The sequence below is a fragment of the Saccharomyces cerevisiae genome, chromosome IV (assembly GCF_000146045.2).
Source record: "Saccharomyces cerevisiae S288C chromosome IV, complete sequence".
NCBI lineage: Eukaryota > Fungi > Ascomycota > Saccharomycetes > Saccharomycetales > Saccharomycetaceae > Saccharomyces > Saccharomyces cerevisiae.
In genome coordinates this window covers 1,198,941-1,220,984 of record NC_001136.10, presented here as the reverse complement: position 1 = coordinate 1,220,984, position 22,044 = coordinate 1,198,941, and the positions used below count along the sequence as shown (strand labels likewise).

Here is a 22,044-nt window from a genome sequence, read left to right as displayed (position 1 = left end):
CAAACTTTTTGTTATTATATACGCCCACATTCGTATTCATTGCTTTCTTGAATCCAAATGCTTTAAATATGGAGATAAAAATCCGCCATCGCCATATTTATTCAAGTAATATTTTTTAACTCTCACATCTTGAAATATTGATGGTTTTGATGACACATTAAAGTGCAAGCCTTCATTAAATGCGTTTATCAACGACCTTGACTCATTTGCATAAGCTTCACCACATGACTCCCACCAAAAGCCTCCGCCTAAATTGTTATGTGTCACATATTCAGCCTTAGTTTTGACTGATTTAGTGTTATCATAACTGATAAATATTGAATTTTTTTCATCAAAGCAATATGCTGAAACATATTTTGGATCGTATTGTTCTATTGTACCAATCTTTGGTAAATTTTTGTAAGGCCAGATGCCCTCCTTGCCATCAGCTTTATCTATTTCTTTAGTGGGCTTGCCCACTCCTTTGAAAATTTTGTTAATTAATACAGTATTTTGATTGAATGGTTCGAATTTGTTATCTTTGATATGGAAACTTCTTCCGTAGGCGGCCATTCCCAGTACTAATTTTCTAGAATTGACGCCAAATCTATCGATCATATAATGCATGGCAAAGTTTCCATTCAATTCCGTCTCACTGAATAGATTGCTGTGATATCCTGTTGTTTCTGACCACGAGCCATAATAATCGTACGTCATCATATTCCAGTAGTCAACATATTGATCAATTTCTGTGATTGGCAAGTAAAATAATTTATCCTTGAATGCAGGTGCCGCAATAGATAATTGAAAATGATCTTCAGTACGTTTCCCAAATATTTGGGATTCGAGGCTGTTTAGTTTTAATCGCAGCATTCTGACCAGTTTCAGATATCCGCGAGGTTCTGATTCATTGTTACCAGGGAACTCCCAGTCTAGATCAATGCCATCAAATCCTAATCTGAACATTGTTTCCACCGACGAATCAACAAAATTTTGTAAGAGTTTATCATCTTTAATTATGATTTTGAAATTTTCACTATCAGACCAGCCCCCAATTGACATGATAACTTTAAATTTCTTATCAGAACAGGTATTCTTCAAATAAAATAGTTCACCAATGCAACCTAAGGGTAGGATGTTTTGGACACTATTGTTCGAGCTTTCTTTAATTAGTTCTGAATTTTTAATTGCCAGCGATTTATACAAATTCATTTCTAGATCAGACCAACTATCCGTGTTTTCTATACCACCAGTTCTAGAGTTTATTTTGAAAAATGCATAGTAAATGTGAGACACTTGCTTCAAGTTTATGTCGTGAGGGAAATGAAACCTCGGTTTGTATGGGGACCAATTGGAATAATAGACCCCTGATATAAAGGCTTCGTCTCTTATATGGGTTCCATGATTTTGGACATTACTGGGAACTCGATGTCCGCCATTGTTAAAGTTGTCTCTAATATCATCCGACCTTTGGTTCTTAAAAATTTTATTATATAAACACATTTCAATAATAATCGTTATAAAGATAAGTAGTATTAGTAGGTGAGACACTAAGCTGCTTTTTGATCTGTGCTGAGCTGAGTGTCCTACCATATGATCACTCTTGTATCGTCTACTTATAGAGGTTGTTAGTACCAACCTGCAAATACAATTGTTGGACCATACTACCACAAAAGGTTCTTTTCGTTGGTGTATCCTCACAAATAATGATTATTCCACCAAAATCACCAAATTATTGTGTCAAACTAACTGGGATTACCCCACTATTGATTTTTCCAGTTTTTCCGCAATTTTCGCAGCATGTTTTACTTTTATAATGGCATTGTTGCATTACAGCGCCAGTTGTAGGTATCGATGATTTTATGTCAAAGTTTTCTTTCTAGCCAAACTCAGTTATGTCAACTGAACAAGATGCTGTTCTTGGATTGGCCAAAGATTTAGAAGGTATAAATTTGCTTACTGTGCCCAATCTCGAGAGAGGACACCAAAGTAAATTATGCAAAGAGAAAACTACTTCTGATTCATCTTCGTCAAGGAAGCCTTCACAACAGAGAGACAATTATAGAAAGAGACGTCCGAAACTTATATGTATCCCATATACGTCTTTTCTGCATACTGGTATGCACAATTTTTTGACGAAACCACCAAGAGATATATTTCATGAAAGTAAAGAAGTAGCTCTGTTTACCAATGGCCGGGCTTATACAATCCTACGCAAAGACCTTATACCAAATTTGAAAGAAAGTATTGCTGAATTGTATGAAAGCTCGCTTCTTGAGGCAAAAAAGCGGAAAGTCCCGTATTTAGGCCATGACTTATTTGCTAATATTGATGAGTTCGTTCCCATGACAATATCCGAATTAGATAGTGTATCACCGTGTTTTTCATACATTGAGAACTGGATACTAGATAATCCTGGTAAGGATTTTAAGATCGGCAAGAAATTTACTGTTGTAACCACAAGACATCATATCGTAGATTTGACTATGCATCTCTTTAACAGGCGAAATAGACAAACGTCACTAATTGTAACTTATATGGGGGCGGGCCTTCTTTCATTTTGCAGAAATGTAAAAAAAGATTCTCAAATGTCCAAAGAGGGCATTTATTCAAATGATCCAAATATGAAGAAAATTTGCTATTCAGGATTTGAATTTGAAAATTGGGTAACCGAAAATTCCAAAGTCGCTGATTTAACTGGCTCTAAATGTCCTATTTTTTCTCTTGTAGAGAGTAAACTTTCAGAAGAAATTGGTCTTTTAATTCGCTGCGAAATGGATGCATTCAATCCTGTTTCGGAGACAAACACAGAACTAAAGTGTTTTGCCCCATTATCAATGCACAATTCCAATCATAGGAGAAAACTTCTGAAAACGTGGGTACAGACGGGTTTATTACCGAACTCAGATATCATGATAGGTTTGAGGGACAGTCATAGCGGTCAATTACTAGACATTCAATGGTACTCAAGGGACTTATTATGTAAGAAATTCAATCACCCAGGTCTACCTACAAATAAAAAGGAACTTAACTATAATGCCCAAATTGCGGTAGAATGGTGTCATTATTGTATTGAAGCAATTTGTAAGCTGGTGGAGGCAAATATCTCTGACTATAGCAGTACAAAACCAGAATCATTTGAAATCGGTATAGATACTAACAACGCCATCGTCATCACTAAACTTAAGACTACTCCAAGAAACGTAGAATTATTTGGAATGTAGAGACGTGTATAATATATAATACTTTTCCGAGAAATATTTCATTTTCATTTTCGTAAAGTTGTTAACTACGCTAAATATTAGTACTTTTCTTAAATTTATATGGGGAGCCCTTTTTTTCTATGAAAAGCAATGCGTAAACCAAATAAGCAGAATTTTGTAATAGATGAGCAACAATACTGAGAAGGTGATAACTATAAATTTATGTGGGTAGTACGATACCAGAATACATTGGAAGATGGCTCTATTAGCTTTATATCATGTTGTCTTCAGGCCTTCAAAACTTATAGTATAGGTAGATCAAGTAAAAACCCACTGATAATTAAAAATGATAAAAGTATTTCCAGACAGCATATCACATTCAAATGGGAAATCAATAATAGTTCGGATCTGAAACACAGTAGCCTGTGTTTAGTTAACAAGGGTAAATTGACATCATTAAATAAAAAATTCATGAAAGTTGGCGAAACATTTACTATTAATGCCTCGGACGTTTTAAAGTCCACAATAATTGAACTGGGTACAACTCCTATTCGTATAGAGTTCGAATGGATAAATGAAGTCTGGAACATTCCTCCTCATTTGACACAATTCAGGACGATGCTTTCTGAATATGGTATCTCCACTGAGATTTCTATTAATGATATTCCCGCTAATCTGATGATTAGCGATTACCCAAAGAGCGAGGACAACAGCATACGGGAATTGTATGCCCTTGTTAGTACTATACCCATGAAAAAATCACGGTTTCTGATGGAATTGTGTAATACTCTTCTTCCCACATCTAAAACTAATTTAAAATTTGATGAAATGTGGAACGATATGATTAGTAATCCGGAGTACAATGTTTTTGATTTTGATCCAAATATTTTGCTTTCGAAGTTTATGAGGCTGAATAATATCAGAGTGTTAACTACTATCAAAAGTGAACCACGTCTATCATCTCTCCTGCGGACGTTCAATATAAATTTATTTGCATTTGACAACATTGATAGTTTATATAAATATGTTGACAGCTTGGAAGCATCAACAGAATACCTGATTTTGACAACTACAGATAAGAAAGAAAATGGGAAAATTCTATGTACTATCAAAACGATGTTAACATCAATAATAGATGGCACCTTAAGCGCAGTGATTAATATGAAGGGTGCATCTTCAAGAACTCTAGATAACGGTAAATTTGATCAAATTTCTGAAGGAATGTCTACTATTTTGAAAACATCTCGTGCACCTGAAGTTGAAGCTAGTCCAGTAGTCTCGAAGAAGCGAAAATTAAATAGACGTAGAGTACTACCACTCGATAGTCTTGATTTTTTTGCTGGAGGTTTGAGTACTAAGACTCTATCAGAAAATAGGTCTTTAACTGACGCTAAGAGACTTAATTGTGGCGCAGAATCAAAGACTGTCATTTCAAGTCCCAACATTGCAGAGGCAGATGAAAAGCACGCCCCATTTCTTCAAAACGCACTAAAGCCGACTGAAGATATTGGAAAGAAAAGTGGTCACAGTAGCCCTGGTGCTATAATTGTCAGTAGCCCCAACTTAGGTACTGTGAACACGAGTGAGGATTCGTTGGATAAGTCGCTACAGTCACATAAGTTACCACAGCCGTCATTGCCGGAGGTAGCAGGGATTGGCTCTCAAACCATATCTTCGAACTCCGCTGACTATGAAACAGCTGCTGTGAATTCGATGGATGATGCTGAAGTTACTAAGAATTTTAGGGTGAATCATCACCAGAATATAGAGCAACCCTCTAAAAACATCCGTAAACTTTCTAATTATTCACGAGAAATTTCATCTCCATTACAAGAAAATTGTAAGTCACCTGTAAAAGAGTTATCTATTAAAGAGAAATCTGGTACGCCGCACGCATTTGTTGAAGCTATTCAAGAAACTAAAAATAGAGAGGTCAAAAGAGTTAAGTCAACCATTGTTGAATTGAAGGATGAGGAGTTGAGCGAGGAAGCTATTAATCAGCTAAAAAATTTGGCTATTGTAGAACCTAGTAACAATTTACTGAGGAAATCATTTGATAGTGAGGGAAACAAAACAAGCAGAACAACTGAAAAATGGGAAAATAGCCTAATGGAGCCAGAATGGCATAAACGCAAGAATTTCAAGACTTTTGTCAAGGTACGTCCAAAATCAAAGGCGCACAAAGAAGAGGGTAAAAATAACACTCAAAGCTCAGATTTTATACGAAATGCAGCCTTTTTAATCACTAGAAATTATGTTCCGTTAAAAAAATACTCCAAAAAGGATACAACTACAAAATGGGGCACAGAAGAAAACGAAGATATGTTTGCTTTGACGGAGATGGAAAGATTTGGATCGAATACATTTATGTCCGATAATATAAACTCAAACACTATCCAGAAAAGATCTCAAGCTCTAAACAGATTCACGAATGAGGATAGTTCAAATGAAGGAGAAGAAGATTCGTTTTCTTTTTCTCGTTGTTCAGGTACTGCAGCCAGCGTTCAACCACTAAAAAACAAAATTTTTATTACTGATGAAGATGATCTGGGTGATATTGATGATAAAAGCGATAGACTAAATCACAGAGAAAATAATCGTAATCTTTTTGTGGTGAAGGAAATGAACTTACGGCCAAACTTGTCAGAAGAATGTTCCAAGCAAAGTAGACACAGTAGAAGCGCAACTAGTAGATCACGTGGCTCTTTTGGGGCTTCTAATAACGGTGATGGCGACGACGACGATGACGACGGTCCGAAGTTTACGTTCAAAAGAAGAAAAGGATAATGATAAATTTTCCGAGTATTTCCAATTTCATTAAATTATATTTTGCATTATCATTCGATATATGTGTATATATTATATGAAAATTAGTAAAATCAATGTTTGTTTCAGCTGTATCGGATCGGTTTAAAGAAGCACTACAGGTTGCTGGAGGCATTAACTGTAATGTAGCGCGCTCATTGGAAAATTGGGAAGGATCCCCACTTCATATCAACGACTCTCTTTGTACCATGCACTTTGGATAGGTTACTAATAGTCTTGAAATCATCCTCAGGCAGAGTGAAAATCTTAAAATTGGATACAATTCTTTCAGGATTAACCGATTTGGCCAGAACAACGTAGCCTCTTTGAATACTCCAACTGATAATAAGCTGTGCTGGCTCAACGCCGTGCTTTTTAGCCATATCAATAATTGCTTGCTCTTTTAGTAAAGGAGCATTAGCACTCCCAAATGGTGAGTAGGCTTCAACAACAATACCCTTTTCCTTACAAAAGGCAATCAATTCGTCTTGTGGTAGCAATGGATGAATTTCAATTTGATTAGTAGCTGGTACCACCTTGTTATTTGGAGATTCTAATAATTCTTTAATGTTGTTAATAGAAAAATTAGAGACACCAACGGCTTTAGTTTTGCCCGTCTTTGGCAACTCTTGCATCAACTCCCACGTCTTGATAAAATTCCATTCCTTAGTATCGATGTCAACAGTGCCATCTTCTAATGTTGGAATGCACAGAACGTTACCATCAGTAACTCTGTCGGTTTTCAAAGGCACTGGCCAATGCATCAGATATAGGTCAACATAATCCAAGCCTAGTCTTTTCAAAGACTTGTTTAGAGCAGCTTCCGGATCACGTTGTTCCGTACCCCAAAGCTTAGTAGTAATAAAAATTTCCTCACGAGGGACTCCGGAATCTTTAATAGCCCTGCCAACTTCTTCTTCATTCAAATAGATAGCCGCAGCATCAATGTGTCTGTATCCAGCTTTCAAAGCTGCAATTACAGAATGGTAACCGTTATTGTCAACGGAACGCCAAGTGCCGAAACCCAACACTGGAATGGAGGCACCAGTATTTAGTTTTAATGTAGCAGAAGAATTCTTTAACGTAGCAGGCATGGTAGATTATTATCTGTGGGTATATTTGCGACCTGATTATATTGCAAAGTTACTTTATTATCACTTTAGAAAAGAAAAGGGTTTCACGGAATTGAATTGCAACCAAATAGGGAATTGCGTGCTATATAGTTTCCTTTTTCCTTTTTTTTCAAAATTACGTAAGAGCTACTTAAATACACACGTGATGAAAAGTGACAATAGCATCAGTGAGAATGATTTTATGATGTCAGAATAGAAACATTTCTTCATCAGTGTAAAACGCTATAACGCTAGGGCTTTATTTTACTATTTACTCTAACAAATTCTTACATAGCTTATAACAACCTTTTTGGCTCTTAGCCCACAGTCTTTTCCAAATAGGCTTGTTTTTCAAGTTTTGTTCTACGTCATCCCTATCAACTAAATATTTGGGGTGGTGTAACAATTCTTGAACAAAAGATGCCAAAATGAAGTTAAAGTAGAACCTGAATATCAATGACACCAACGTAATTAAAATAGTCATGGTATATTCGTAGCTTTCAGTTGCACTTTGTTTACTTATATCAATACCACGTTCTGTCAGCTTACCTGTCGATATTGGGTTACTTTGTAGTGCATTATTTCCATCAATATTAGCAGTGTCTTCCAAGGTGAACCATTGCGTGGTAAACCATAGAGTAAAAAAACAAGTGGAAATGGTATCGATTGTATAAAGTACGCAGATTTGCGAAAATACCAGCAAGTTTGGCTTATGAATCAAATACAGCCCTTGTGAGAATACGATTAATGTAAATACCGACCAAAGATATGCTATCCATTGCATAAAATCCAACGGATGACCCGTGAACAATGCTAAAATACCATAAGCACCACTGCATTTGTTTAGAATGGAAATACCTAAGACAATCTCAACTGCAAGGTATAGCGGCATAAACCCCAAAAAAGACTATGAAAAAAAAATATGTTTGAGAACAGGTTAGTAAAATTGTGCTTTGCTTCGAATCCTTACAAGTTAACAAAAATTTATAGCGTTTGCCGGAAACATACTTTTGGAAGGGTTAGAAGAGATGATCTCATAACTAAGGTTAATGGTTACAATTGGTAGTTCCTCCCTGGTATTATTTCTTTTCTTCGTAGTTTTTGTACAGATCACTTATACAGCTTTACACAGATTTTCCCGCTTGTTGTGCACTTTTTTTTCGAAGATTATTGAAGAGGGATGCGTTTGGTACAATAAAAAACATAGGTTCCCAAACCTATATAAATATATATATGTATATGTATATATACTACATATATGCTTTGAGAAATATGTGAATGTTGAGATAATTGTTGGGATTCCATTGTTGATAAAGGCTATAATATTAGGTATACAGAATATACTAGAAGTTCTCCTCAAGGATTTAGGAATCCATAAAAGGGAATCTGCAATTCTACACAATTCTATAAATATTATTATCATCATTTTATATGTTTATATTCATTGATCCTATTACATTATCAATCCTTGCGTTTCAGCTTCCACTAATTTAGATGACTATTTCTCATCATTTGCGTCATCTTCTAACACCGTATATGATAATATACTAGTAATGTAAATACTAGTTAGTAGATGATAGTTGATTTCTATTCCAACATACCACCCATAATGTAATAGATCTAATGAATCCATTTGTTAGTTAATAGTTTAAATGTTTTTATCGGAAGAGGTTTTGTCATCACATCAGCAATGTTCTTCTTGGTCTCGATGTAGTATACGTATAAATTATTACCTGATACTTCATCTCTAAGTCTCATTGCCTTTGTGCCAAAAAATCTGTTTCTAAATTTCTCTTCATTTGTAGACTTAATTATACTGATCGTTGATCTACTATCAGTAAGTAAGCCTTTAATAATTGGTTTCTTGTTAAGTTCTTGCACAAGGTGACTGAGGTTATTCAATAGCGGTATAGCTTCACTGACTGCGTGTATTTCTGCTTCTGTAGTTGAAGTGCATGTTAACGAAGCCTTTGTCGACTTTCCTCCAATCACTTTTCCGTTGAGTAGGAAAATGTTACCAATTTGTGACTTGTAATATGGTTGGTTACCATATGAAGCATCGCTTATTGCGACTAGTTTATTATCTGGCTTGGTAGGTTTGTTTTTGTGCCATATTAATTGTTTATCTCTAGTGTCCCACATGAATTGTATTAACTCATATGTCATGTCTAAAACTTGCCTAGAGGGGAATAGTATATGTTGAGCAAGTGTGTTGATGTAGTATAGTAAGTCAAATCTAAATTTATATCCAACATATGAAGCTAGACCAATCAACTTTTGCATTTCATGTACCTTCTCTTTGTATTCATCTTCATCTATTTCTAGTTCATCCTGGTCTATATAAAGACCTGGTTGACCTGGAGCGCTAAGTTTTCTTCCTTTTGGATTCAAAGGTACGTTTAATTTGGGTATTTTCTCAGTTAATGAGTTTTCCATACCTAATTTCATGTATTTACCTCTTTGATATTTGATTTCTAAGCCAAGTATGTCATATTGAATTTCCTCATCACTTTCGCCTAGATTTATAATCTTGGTGTCGTATTGCATCTTAAGCTTCTCTATAATTCTTTTGTTTGAATTTAGATTTTTGCTAAACAATACCATATCATCTACGAATAAACAAATTGTCACTTGACTGTTTTTAAATACGCATGACCATCCACGAACTTCTTCCATACCACATTGTTGTATCAGGTATGATTTGATAGTTTCGTACCAGTTCGCTCCACTTTGTTTCAATCCATAAAGTGATTTCTTCAAACGTATCAACTTATCATTCATTCCTAAATGTGGTGGAGGTCTTATGTATAATTCTTCTTTGATGTCTGCATACAAATATGCCGAAGATATGTCTAATTGTGTAATATAGTAGTTATTGTCTAATGCAAGTGACAGGGATGTCATTAATGCATAGTGATGTACGGTATTGGATTGCATGCCTGAGTCGTAAGTGTCAGGATGCTGAATATCACCTCTTGCAACAAATCTAGCTTTATGAGTACCGTCACGTTTCTTGTTGAAGATAAACATTGAGTTTATTACTCTTTTAGGGTCTATTTCTTTTCTGTCATAATATTCGTCAGTGTCCCAAGTTTTCATCTTCAACAGTTGATTGACTTCTTTGTGGTATGCCTCGATATATTTTTCTTTTTCTTTAATATCTTTATTATAGGTGATTGCCTCATCGTATCGTAAGGTTGTCCGTATTGGTTTGATTGATTTTACTGCTTTTACAGCTGCAATCAGGTGAATTCGTTTCTTCGATCTCGGAGGTTCTAAACTACGCATATTCTTAGTATTCCATGTGTCTCGTGATACCTTAATTTCAGTTTCATTATCTTCTAATGATCTTTTCTTACTGTTGATAGTAGTATAGGCATTAGAGTCACCAATACCACCCAAACTGGAATTAGTTTGACGAGAATTTATCGGTGGGAGTTCTTTAAATGGGTCAGGGAATTCGGTAGGAGATTCTGGAGGTAGATCAGGGAGTGGGAGATCAGCGATGATAGATTCCTCGGTATTCTGTTCAGAAACAGTAGTTGGCGTTTTGATAGGAACAATATTGTGCGATGAATTATTTTCCGGTGGAGAAGCATCGATTGAAGGTGAACGGTGTATAATCCTTTTCTCAGTCTCTTGGTCACTTATCTGCGGAACAGTTTTGTTGTTGGTACCACCCGTACTGGATATTGGTACGTTTGTATGATTAGTCTCATTTTCACTGTACGAGTCTGAGTGTCTGAAATCTTTAGATTTACTGGCGTGCGACGACTCATGTGTGTTAGATTGGGACATGGGAGCAAGTAAAGGAACATTTAATTTATGCATACCACCCGAACCGGTACTCTCGATATTGGAAATTTGGGGGGTGCTAGATCTCTTCTTTGATGGAAGAATATTAGATTCAGATATGTTGGGGTCAACTTCTCTGGGTGCGCGAATATTGGTTTTAGAAACACGTTTCGAATCTTCAGTATGAGTTGACGGAGGTGTGGAATCGGTTGGACTCACAGCTTTTGAAAGGACATTTCTCGGTTGCTCAGGATGTAGTTCAATGTCGGATTGGAAGTCATGGTCAGATTCTATGTTAAGATCATTGGATTCTTGGATCTCATTTGACGCAATGAACGAATGATATGAAGCAGTTAAACGGTTTAAGTCTTCATCGAAAGTGAGTGCGTCGTAATTGAATTGATCTAATCTGGATTCCTTGCCCTGAAGAATAACATAGTTAGTTGTATCTACTGTCTTCTTTAAGGATGGAAGATAGATGATATATCCATAAGAGTTTCGAGACGGATGTAGAGCGTAGCCTGGGATGCCACGAGGATGTATTTTGGAGTTAGGGTTGTGATCATTGACGATAACAGGTTGACCGAAAGGTAACAAAGTACTGATATCAAGTCCTGCCAAGCCAGCATGTTGTCTTGCAGATTTTTTGCTTTTAGGTGAAGCTAGTGAATTTCTCACAATAGTAGAAAATTCGATTGCAGAGAACCATAAATAGTTCGGTAAACCACTACATTGCAGTTGAGTACGGCAGTCATCTAATAAGGTACGGTTTAGCCGTTCAGCGACTCCATGTGCTCGGGAATCCGCTGTGGTTGTATAGCATGGAGTTATACCATTTTTTTCAAGGAATTTATGGAGAGTTCTGTTAGTATACTCAGAACCACGGTCCATTTGTATAACCAAGACACTGGCCTGAAACTGGTTCTTAATAAAAGCTAGTATCGTAGTAAAAACATCGAGGATAGAGTCCTCGCGACGGTCGTGTAATGGATAAACCCAACGGAATTTTGTTGTCTCATCAGTAAATGAGATGAAATAGGATGGTGCACTATTTGGTAGGTTGTGAACTGGACCAAATATGTCAGTATGTAGGTATTGAAAGGGTTCGTATGAATTTTGGTATTTTAGTCGTGAACCTTTGATATGTCTGTGTTTGGTGCTTTTGCCGATTAAACAATCAGGACATTGATAGTCAATAGCACTAGACCAGTCGACATCTGATTCGTTAAAATACGTGATGGTGTTATTTTTAAGTGAGTATCGAATTGTCTGTGCATTGGCATGCGCAAGCATTCGATGAATGAAAGGATAAGGATATTTGCGTGTACTTTCACTTGTATGGACATTATTGATGGTGGGTACGGAGATATTTGATGGAAGCAAGTACCTTTTAGATACCCAGTAAAAGTCTCCATATTGTACGATAGGTGCAAGTACAGTGCCGTCAGATCGTTCTAAGACGTTTTTGGTAAAGCATGCTGTGATATCTACTGCAGCCAATTCATTCAAACTGAGTAAGTCATAGGCTATGTTAGGAGTGTGCAATACCTTTATTGATGTTTTGGTGTTGTCCTGGAAGTGAAATTGTAGGTCACCAATAGCGTTAATTGGTATATTTCTTTTTTGAGCATCAACTACGTTTATGTCAGGATTAGATGATGCTGAGTGTATGTGATGAGCAGATCTTATAAGGGTTCGTGATGCTCCTGAATCGAGAAGGAGGTGTCCAGGGAGTTCATCATCAGAATGATTAGTGTGATTTACCGTAGATTCAGTAAGTTCCTGGCCTAAGGTGAAGGTCGTGCTTATTGTTCAATTGAATCGGTTCAGTAGTTGATTTACTGATGGAATCGTTGTCCGTGCTGGGAGAGTTATTAGATGTGGATACATTGTGAGCCCTGGCTGTTTTCGATTTCGAATTATTTGTTTTTTGAGGATTCCGAGCTATAACTTTGGGTTTGGTTGTATTCGTATAGCTGCGAGAATCATTCTTCTCATCACTCAGATTTCTCCTGTAATTAGGTTTGCTGTTTCTCGATCCCTGTTGTTCTTCATAAATAGCATGGATATCTAAGAACAGTTCAGCGACTGTCATATTTAGATGTCGATGACGTGTGTAGCGTAAAAATTTATATTCGCCAGATAGACCTCTCATAATTAATTGGCATGCGACCTTGTTATTGATATGAATGCCATTATTGTTCAGTCTGTCGATAATGTTTGTGACTTTTGTTTCAAATGCATCTGCAGGTGTACTGCCATTATATTGCAAATTTGCCAGGGTCACAATGTCGTTTGCCTCTTGGGTATCAGATTGCATTTTTTCAATACTTTTGGAAAGAATTTTCATGATATCCGTATAATCAACGGATAGGATGTCTTTGACCCAGGTAGGTAGGAATTGAGAGGGAGCAAATATTTGAAAAGTGTTATACAAGAAGGTGAGTTCATCATCAGTGATCTGACGTACGGGTTTTCCGTTTACTGTCGGAATAATACCACCGAGATTCGAGTTTTGTAAAAATTTGATGTATGTTTTAACCCAATTTGGAAAGTCATTAGGTGAGGTTAACATTGGTGGTGGTCTGACATATTTTTTAGTGGATGTCATATCAGAGTCCGCTGAGGATGAATCAGTAAATGTATTACCTGACTCAGGTGATGGAGTGCTCAGAGGCGTTCCAACTGATGATGGATACTGCGGAAACTGTGATTGTGGCCCAGGTGGAAAGTACATAGGCGACATTTGATAAGGTGTATACGGAATCATAGATGGGTGTCCGTAAAATGACCAACCAGATGGATTGGCTTGGTTTTGGGTCATCATGCACTGCTGTGGGTACGGCCCATTCTGTGGAGGTGGTACTGAAGCAGGTTGAGGAGAGGCATGATGGGGGTTCTCTGGAACAGCTGATGAAGCAGGTGTTGTTGTCTGTTGAGAGTTAGCCTTAGTGGAAGCCTTCTCACATTCTTCTGTTTTGGAAGCTGAAACGTCTAACGGATCTTGATTTGTGTGGACTTCCTTAGAAGTAACCGAAGCACAGGCGCTACCATGAGAAATGGGTGAATGTTGAGATAATTGTTGGGATTCCATTGTTGATAAAGGCTATAATATTAGGTATACAGAATATACTAGAAGTTCTCCTCAAGGATTTAGGAATCCATAAAAGGGAATCTGCAATTCTACACAATTCTATAAATATTATTATCATCATTTTATATGTTTATATTCATTGATCCTATTACATTATCAATCCTTGCGTTTCAGCTTCCACTAATTTAGATGACTATTTCTCATCATTTGCGTCATCTTCTAACACCGTATATGATAATATACTAGTAATGTAAATACTAGTTAGTAGATGATAGTTGATTTCTATTCCAACATGCTTCAACAATCTCGGAAGCATCGCTCAGAAGCGCAAATACAACTCTGTGTCTACTATGCCAAGAGAGGACGATTGAAATCTGCTAATAGCCCTATATCCAAAGATTAGCAATATGAGCCGGGCCAAATATCCCAGATGAGGCTACCGATCATTATTGACGTTCCGAAATTTTTCAGTTACAGAAAAAATTTCATCTCATCTCATCTCAAATTCATCATTAGCATAATGGTACAAATAATAAATATCACATAACTGTGGGTCCGGAATATTTTTCAAGACATTTCAGCGGATCGTATAAGGTTGCAAGAAAAATTGAAGATGGCTGGAGAGAACCCAAAGAAGGAAGGTGTAGATGCTAGGTTTGCCGGGATCTACAGCGATCCTAAATTTAAGAACACGAAAACCAAAGATCATAAGATCAAGTTAGATTCTAGGTTCAGTAAGAAGGATCTGGAGGTCCAGCATAAATCTAAGGTTGACAAGTATGGTAGAAAGATCAAAAATGCGCAGAATAACAGGGAATTGGAAGATTTCGACAAATATTTCGAAAAGGAAGCAGAAAATGATGAAGATTCAGAAGTTAATGCGAAAACAGTAGTGGACCGTGCCCGTGGTGAAGTTCCTGATGATTATGTTAGCTCTTCTGATGAATTCACTTCTTCTGATTCTGAATCGTCCGGAGAAAGTGAAGTTGAAAGCGAAGAAGAAAATGAAGTAGAAATTGAAAATGCCAAACCAGAATCTGGTGACATCTCTAAGAATTTGGCCGTCGTAAATTTAGATTGGGACCATGTTAAATCTGAGGATTTGATGATTACCTTTTCCAGTTTCGTTCCTAAAGGTGGTAAAATTGAAAGAGTTGCTATTTATCCAAGTGAATTTGGTAAAGAAAGAATGCAACGCGAGGAAGTTGAAGGACCTCCAAAGGAACTTTTCCAAAAGAAAAATAAGAACAAAACCTCCAAAAAGAAGAAAACTGATGACTCTGATTCTGATATGGACATCGGTATTAAGGATCTTTATGAAGAGGGAGATGCTGACAAGGACGTGGATTCCAGAGCTTTACGTCAATACCAGTTGGACAGATTAAGATATTATTACGCAATAGTTTATTGTAGTGATACAACCACCTCCAAAGCTATCTATGATAACTGTGATGGTACCGAATATGAGTCAACCGCTAATATGTTCGATTTAAGGTATGTTCCTGATGGTATGACTTTTGATGATGATGTAAGAGATGAATGCAGTATATTGCCTAAGAACTATAGGCCACACCAGTTTAGCACAGATGCTCTACAACATTCAAGCGTCAAATTGACCTGGGATGAAACGCCAGCTGATAGGGTCGAAGTTGCTAAGAGGGCCTTTACCCAAAAGGAAATTGATGATATGGACTTTAAGGCTTACTTGGCGTCAGATAGTGATGAATCGGATGGGCAGGTCGATGAAGAGGCGAAAAATAAACTAAAGTCGTTGGTTGGTGACTTTGGGTTTAATTCCAAGAAAGAAACCCCTAACGATGAAGATGAAGAAGTTGATATGGAAATTACATTTACTCCAGCCTTGGAAGGAGGAAACGAGAAATCGTCGGAAGACAAAGAAGAAACGACTATAGAGAAAATAAGAAGAAAAGAGAAGGAACGTCGTAAAGCAAGAAAGCAGAAAGTAAAGGAATTGAAACAGCAGTCGGAGAAGGATAAGAAAAGCAAGTTGAAATCTGTTAATAAAAAGCATACTAACGATGAAGAGGAGATCGAAAAGAATGCCAAATCAAAGGCTGAATTGGAGCTTTTAATGGATGATGATGATGATACCGAAACTCAGGGCACAATAAATAACAAAGCACATTTCAACATGAACGAAATCTTAAGATCAGAAAAAGAAAAACACAAGAAAGGCCGGTATCAAAAGAAAGAGAGAATTGTTGAAGACACCTTTACACCTGATTTAGAAGATCCTAGATTTAAAGAAGTCTTCGAAGATCACGATTTTGCTATCGACCCGACCCAGCCTGAATTCAAAGGTACACAAGCTATGAGTAAAATCCTAAAAGAACGTAGTAAACGTGTTAAGAATAAGAAAAGAAAACTTGGCGGTAGTGAAAACAATATGACCAATAACGCAGATGATAATGAAGATATTGGTAACTTGGTAAACAAGTTGAAAAAGAAAAGCAAATCATCCAAGAAGGTAAAGGTTTAAAGCAGTCAATGAAATAGTATTTAAATGAAACTTGAATACAAATAGATATGTACAATTATAAAGAATGCATCATTGGATTTGTAGTTGATATCAATTATCGTAATGTTTCTCTGACCGGTTCTTGTAATACCATTTCTTTGAATTTTCTTTTTTGTATTTTGTCTTATTTACGAGGGAGTACTGTGTCCTTGCTAGAGATGAGGTAAAAAAAAAATCTTGAAATTTTTCCTTTATTTTTGGCCAAATAGTGCAACAAACACGGCATGTACTTTGAAGAGCAGATGAAATGGGTTTAGTAGACGGTTATGACACAAGCTCAGACTCTGATTTGAACTTCGACGAAGGCAAATCTGTTCATGAAAAGAAAAATGGTAATTTGCATGAAGATACTTCGTATGAACCTTCTTCAAATAATATTCATAAGAGAAAATCACATTTTACAAAGTCAGAACTAAAAAGAAGACGGAAAACTCGCAAAGGAGATGGGCCGTGGGGCAGTTGGTCAAGTAGTGACGATGAAACTTCACAAGCCAGCGAAACTCAGAAAGAAGATCAGGATATCTTCGTGCACGCGCTGGCTGAGGACAACCTAGATTCGGAACAGATAGAGGTAGAGGAAGTCTCCCATTTTTATGGTAAATCAGAAAAGGACTATCAAGGCAGAGGATATTTATATCCACCAAATGACGTCGATGTTGATCTTCGTGAGGAAAGGATATCCTTTCGGTGTTACTTACCAAAAAAAGTTATACGTAATTATCCGGGGCATCCAGAAGGAACCACTGCCCTGAAATTCTTACCTAAAACTGGACACTTAATTCTCTCTGGTGGTAATGATCATACTATAAAAATTTGGGATTTCTACCATGACTATGAATGCCTACGAGATTTTCAAGGTCATAACAAGCCTATTAAAGCATTACGATTCACCGAAGACTGTCAATCTTTTTTGAGCTCTTCCTTTGATAGAAGCGTTAAAATTTGGGATACTGAAACTGGTAAAGTGAAAACCAGGTTGCACCTTAATTCAACGCCTGCAGATGTTGAATCTCGGCCCACTAACCCACATGAGTTCATTGTAGGTTTATCGAATTCGAAAATATTACATTATGATGATCGTGTTTCAGAAAATCAAGGTCTTGTGCAGACATATGATCATCACCTAAGTAGCATTCTGGCTCTCAAGTATTTTCCCGATGGTTCGAAGTTTATTTCTTCTTCAGAGGATAAGACGGTAAGAATTTGGGAAAATCAGATCAATGTACCAATAAAACAAATAAGTGACACGGCTCAACATTCTATGCCATTTTTAAATGTACATCCGTCTCAGAACTATTTCTGTGCACAAAGCATGGATAATAGAATATATTCTTTCAGTTTGAAACCCAAATATAAGAGGCATCCAAAAAAGATATTTAAAGGGCATTCATCTGCTGGTTATGGGATAAGCTTGGCTTTTTCTGGTGATGGTCGTTACATATGTTCAGGCGATTCAAAAAGCAGACTATTTACTTGGGATTGGAATACGTCGCGCTTATTAAATAACATCAAGATTCCAGGCAACAAGCCTATAACTCAAGTGGACTGGCATCCTCAAGAAACAAGTAAAGTCATTTGCAGCGGAGCGGCAGGTAAGATATATGTATGTGACTAGCTATTCACTCGGAATGTTACTTGAAACAAATTAAATGGTTACATGGATGTGATTTGTTACTTAATTGTTATTACGGATGATATTATTATGATAGTAAAAATGACAATAATAAAGAAACGATTGGGGTTACCTGAAATTGCAAGTACTAGTTCGAGGACACATTTGCATCATATGGTAGAAAGAGCGGATCTTAATATAGTTAATTTTTTAAACTGAGACTGCATTTAAAGAAATGAGAAATCTCAGCTGAGTTATTTAATACTTTGCGTGCATCATTATTATACTACAAGGCCATATAATCGACTACCGCATAGCCTTTCGTATCTCTTTTTATTATTTATTTTATCATCTAAGCAAAATATACTAGTATGACAACAATGTACTAAAGTAACATTAGACGTATAATTTCCTTTTGCGTTATTTAGAAATAATGTTATGTAGCCCCTCACTGATTTTCCCGTTTGTATCTATCCAATTCGGCCTTCAATTCATTGGTGAAATCGTCGTCAACTTCAACATCATCCCAGTTTTCTTCCCATATGTTTGTTTGCGTTACAGCATTGCTTTTTATTGTTTCACCATTGGCCCATGTGTCAATGGGGAAATCTTCAAATTCATCGTCTTCCTCTAGAGACTTCTTATTTATTTCCTCATTTTTTTTTTTTGTTAAATCTATTTTACTTTGGGCTTGTGCAGCAGCAACGTCCGTACTCATATTTTTGCGTATTTGTACTATTATTCGACTTTTATTGCCACTCTATTCACTTTATGCATAGGTAGGTTTCCATTAGGACTTTAAAAGGTAACGCCCACCACGTTCGCCACCCATAGCACTAGTTTCGTAAATAATGATAATATAATGGATCCGACAGAACTAAGAAGCTTTCAGCCCTTCAAAATCCCTACTAGTAGGTTACAAAGACATGAGGAAATGTTGATATAATTTTTATTGTTTTCTTTAGAAGGTTAGTTTTAAACACAAACCCGAAAAAAAATTTATAACATTTTGAATGTGTTATTAGCCCTGTAGGGGGCTCGAACCCCTAACCTTATGATTAAGAGTCATACGCGCTACCGATTGCGCCAACAAGGCTATTTATTTGTGACCTTTTAAAGGTTAAAAAGGGATAATACATATAATTTCTCAATATCAAGATGCATCATCATGTATTAAACTGAGAAATAAGTGAATTCTATGAATATTGAGATAGGGTTGGGATTGCATTGTTGGAAAACAATATTTGGTTATCAATTCTTGCTTTTCAACTTCTACTAAAAATGGTAACTGCTTGTCAATCTTTATGTCAACTTCTTAGGTTGTATATGATAGTTTACTAATAATATGAACGTTAGTCGGGTATATGATGGTTGATTCTTATTCCAACAATATCAAACACATCAGTAATTTTCAATCACTTTAAAATATATTGATATAAACCTTTTTTCCATATAAATGTATTCACATTTTTTGCATCCATGATCACTGTTGGTAAAGTACGCCCTATTTATAGAAATACGTAAATAAGGAGCAATCGATAAAGCATGTAGACCAATATAGTGTTGAGATATTTGTCGGATCCCATCTTGGTGTAAGTAATAGTACTATGTGTAACAATAGTGGGTGAAAGCCATTCTTGATGGTTTAGAGTTCAAAAAAGAAAATCAACAATTCTGCACAGTACCATATTTATTATTTTTCTTCGTTTTCACCTAATCACTCATTGATGCAGTTACACTACCAATTCTTGCCCTTCAAATCACCTTAAAGGATGATGGCTTGAATTTTATTTTCTGCTGATCTCGTAATTTATACAACCTTTTAGCGTTGATATCATAATATTATGATGAAACGAATTATTTTAATTGACTGCTGTAGCAACAATAGAGAAGTAGTTTACCTCTTGTTCCAAGAAAACTATAGCCGAGGAAATATCAAATTGTTTTGATAGTTGTTCTACGTTAGATGTACTATTCAAACCTAGCACGAAAAAGCTGAAGAGATTTTTGTATTCATTAGGCGATCAAATTTTTATAGAAAAGCGTTAACATGTTGAGTTAGAGATGGAAAAATTCCTTTATAATATTTCACGGAAGGTAGAAGAGGGTCAGCACCTACTTTTTGAACAGAGAATTACCCGAGTATGATTTAAACACAAAAGGTCTTATTCAATTATATTCAGAAAATATTTTACAAGTACCGCAAGCACCACCAACACACCCGCCGCCCATAGTAAATAATAATTGTGGCACGTAAAGAGCCGGAGTTCGGCCTTTTTTAGCAAATTGCGCTCAATCAATAATGACATCAACCATGTCTTCATCTTCCATATCCTGATCGGCTATACACTCATTCATGTCCAATTCATCATGATCAAAAAGTAATTTAACCCTCGTCTTTTGTGGTAACTGTTTCTGGATTCTGTAATATTCGGCAATTTTAGAAAATGGTGTTGAACGCCTAACATGGACATAGATTTTTTTGTTATCTTGACCCATGAGAGCGATTCTCATAACTTCTTCCATGCTACTACTATTTCCTGACAAAGAGCCACCCTCTTGCAGAAGTTTTGTATTCATAACTGTATCATTTTCTTTTATTTCTTGTGTTTCTTCTACGTTTTTTAATTCGGATTCAAACTCGCGATATTCGGACTCTTCTTGTTCATTTCTCTTTTTCTCTAACTTCCTTTCCATCTCCTGACGTTCTTTTATGAGTAAAGCAGCTTCTTCTTCCTTTAACTTTGATTCCAGTGTCGCTTCAAAGTTCTTTTCGTATTCTTTGGATACGATAGTAACATCGATATCAGAGACTTCATTTTCAAAATCCTGTGGGATATGTAGCGAATTACAAGTCATAAAAGTGAGTAATTTTGCATTGTTCCAATAAAGAGTAACATTCTCTACCTTGTATATATCTTTCATTACCTTCGGAATTTTATAGGACTTCATCAATCCGTCCAAAGCAGCAGGAAGTATTTTTGAAAATTCGTATTTTCCGAGGACCTTCACTTGGACCGCTTTATTTATAGTTCCTTCTAGCTTAGAGAGAAATTTGATGTTATAAACTCGCTTCCGCTGGTCGGGTGTCGATTCTTTAGAAATAGTGGTGCTTTTTTTGGCTTCTTTAGCAAGTTCCTTGAAAAAGTCATCGTTTTCATCATAGGTATACAGTAATGAACTTTTCTGTCGCTTGTATTTTCCCGCTGGAGATATTGATCTTATGCTTGACCTGGACCTTGACCTAGATCTGGGAAAATTTTTGTCTTCGTCTAAGTCAGATTCAGATGAGTTTATTTCAACTACAGACTCTTTCATCACAGATCTTCCTCTAGTTCGACCCGATGGTTTGTCTGGCTTGGGCTCCGTAATATCTTCTATATTTACATTTTTACTAGATGATCTGCTCAGGGACTGATGTTGTTCCTTTGCGTCGCTATCTTCACTATCAGATAATGTTAGAGTTGAATGCTTTGATGGCGGTACCGTGACTTTAGAGTCAACTATGACACTTTGCCTATTACTTTCATCGCTATGATCGATTTCATCTATATCATAGGAATTGTCCATAAAGAAGTCATCGCTGTTTTCATCAGAAAAACTTGTATTATCTGGATCTAGATTAATTGAGGGTTCGCTGATGCTTCTGGAATCACCGGTCATCTGTTAACAGCCTAAAACAAATGATTTTTTCTCTTGCCTTTTATTGTTCAGGGCTATAATCCGTGTTCGCAATCACTTTAAAATGAATTCTGAAGTAATAATGAAAAGTTGTTCTATTTCAATTGCGATATACGCTGTCAAAGTGATATATGGTATTGGGAATTCATAGGCATGCTGGTCCCTCCTCTGCCTGTCATTTCTTTTCTTATATGCTACAATAAAATTTGCTGTCTTCTGTAAGG

The 22,044-nt window shown here is 36.4% G+C and overlaps 12 protein-coding genes and 1 non-coding gene across 13 annotated transcripts, besides 3 other annotated features; 5 read left to right on the top strand and 8 right to left on the bottom strand.

Moving 5' to 3' along the window:
* Nucleotides 1-36: 36 nt before the first annotated feature.
* On the bottom strand, nucleotides 37-1,572 carry CTS2 (putative chitinase; the record flags this gene model as incomplete). The annotated part of the gene is made up of 1 exon (NM_001180679.1): nucleotides 37-1,572. The coding sequence occupies one exon, from the start codon at nucleotides 1,570-1,572 to the stop codon at nucleotides 37-39; it is 1,536 nt and encodes a 511-aa protein (NP_010659.1).
* Nucleotides 1,573-1,874: 302 nt separating this feature from the next.
* On the top strand, nucleotides 1,875-3,203 carry DXO1 (Dxo1p; the record flags this gene model as incomplete). The annotated part of the gene is made up of 1 exon (NM_001180678.3): nucleotides 1,875-3,203. One exon carries the CDS (start codon nucleotides 1,875-1,877, stop codon nucleotides 3,201-3,203), a length of 1,329 nt encoding a protein of 442 aa, NP_010658.3.
* A 201-nt stretch (nucleotides 3,204-3,404) lies between these two features.
* On the top strand, nucleotides 3,405-5,969 carry XRS2 (Xrs2p; the record flags this gene model as incomplete). The annotated part of the gene is made up of 1 exon (NM_001180677.3): nucleotides 3,405-5,969. The coding sequence occupies one exon, from the start codon at nucleotides 3,405-3,407 to the stop codon at nucleotides 5,967-5,969; it is 2,565 nt and encodes an 854-aa protein (NP_010657.3).
* Nucleotides 5,970-6,142: 173 nt separating this feature from the next.
* YPR1 (trifunctional aldehyde reductase/carbonyl reductase (NADPH)/glucose 1-dehydrogenase (NADP(+)) YPR1) lies at nucleotides 6,143-7,081 on the bottom strand (the record flags this gene model as incomplete). Its single annotated transcript, NM_001180676.1, has 1 exon — nucleotides 6,143-7,081. One exon carries the CDS (start codon nucleotides 7,079-7,081, stop codon nucleotides 6,143-6,145), a length of 939 nt encoding a protein of 312 aa, NP_010656.1.
* Nucleotides 7,082-7,370: 289 nt separating this feature from the next.
* On the bottom strand, nucleotides 7,371-8,137 carry KEI1 (Kei1p; the record flags this gene model as incomplete). Its single annotated transcript, NM_001180675.1, has 2 exons — nucleotides 7,371-8,006; nucleotides 8,108-8,137. The coding sequence occupies 2 exons, from the start codon at nucleotides 8,135-8,137 to the stop codon at nucleotides 7,371-7,373; spliced, it is 666 nt and encodes a 221-aa protein (NP_010655.1).
* An 11-nt stretch (nucleotides 8,138-8,148) lies between these two features.
* MOR1 (Mor1p) lies at nucleotides 8,149-8,547 on the top strand (the record flags this gene model as incomplete). Its single annotated transcript, NM_001180674.3, has 1 exon — nucleotides 8,149-8,547. The coding sequence occupies one exon, from the start codon at nucleotides 8,149-8,151 to the stop codon at nucleotides 8,545-8,547; it is 399 nt and encodes a 132-aa protein (NP_010654.3).
* Nucleotides 8,364-8,697: a long terminal repeat (Ty1 LTR).
* Nucleotides 8,364-14,281: a mobile genetic element (YDRWTy1-5; Ty1 element, LTR retrotransposon of the Copia (Pseudoviridae) group; contains co-transcribed genes TYA Gag and TYB Pol, encoding proteins involved in structure and function of virus-like particles, flanked by two direct repeats).
* YDR365W-B (gag-pol fusion protein) lies at nucleotides 8,720-13,988 on the bottom strand (the record flags this gene model as incomplete). The annotated part of the gene is given in 1 exon segment (NM_001184427.2): nucleotides 8,720-13,988. Coding segments are annotated over 1 exon segment (5,268 nt in total).
* On the bottom strand, nucleotides 12,666-13,988 carry YDR365W-A (gag protein; the record flags this gene model as incomplete). The annotated part of the gene is made up of 1 exon (NM_001184426.3): nucleotides 12,666-13,988. The coding sequence occupies one exon, from the start codon at nucleotides 13,986-13,988 to the stop codon at nucleotides 12,666-12,668; it is 1,323 nt and encodes a 440-aa protein (NP_058153.3).
* Nucleotides 13,948-14,281: a long terminal repeat (Ty1 LTR).
* Nucleotides 14,282-14,601: 320 nt separating this feature from the next.
* ESF1 (pre-rRNA-processing protein ESF1) lies at nucleotides 14,602-16,488 on the top strand (the record flags this gene model as incomplete). Its single annotated transcript, NM_001180673.1, has 1 exon — nucleotides 14,602-16,488. One exon carries the CDS (start codon nucleotides 14,602-14,604, stop codon nucleotides 16,486-16,488), a length of 1,887 nt encoding a protein of 628 aa, NP_010653.1.
* A 286-nt stretch (nucleotides 16,489-16,774) lies between these two features.
* Nucleotides 16,775-18,142, top strand: CDC40 (Cdc40p; the record flags this gene model as incomplete). Its single annotated transcript, NM_001180672.3, has 1 exon — nucleotides 16,775-18,142. One exon carries the CDS (start codon nucleotides 16,775-16,777, stop codon nucleotides 18,140-18,142), a length of 1,368 nt encoding a protein of 455 aa, NP_010652.3.
* A 445-nt stretch (nucleotides 18,143-18,587) lies between these two features.
* SEM1 (proteasome regulatory particle lid subunit SEM1) lies at nucleotides 18,588-18,857 on the bottom strand (the record flags this gene model as incomplete). Its single annotated transcript, NM_001184328.3, has 1 exon — nucleotides 18,588-18,857. The coding sequence occupies one exon, from the start codon at nucleotides 18,855-18,857 to the stop codon at nucleotides 18,588-18,590; it is 270 nt and encodes an 89-aa protein (NP_010651.3).
* Nucleotides 18,858-19,162: 305 nt separating this feature from the next.
* Nucleotides 19,163-19,235, bottom strand: YNCD0026W. The gene has a single exon. It is a non-coding gene; the product is annotated as a tRNA-Lys (tRNA).
* Nucleotides 19,236-20,431: 1,196 nt separating this feature from the next.
* Nucleotides 20,432-21,802, bottom strand: ESC2 (Esc2p; the record flags this gene model as incomplete). The annotated part of the gene is made up of 1 exon (NM_001180671.1): nucleotides 20,432-21,802. The coding sequence occupies one exon, from the start codon at nucleotides 21,800-21,802 to the stop codon at nucleotides 20,432-20,434; it is 1,371 nt and encodes a 456-aa protein (NP_010650.1).
* Nucleotides 21,803-22,044: the final 242 nt, after the last annotated feature.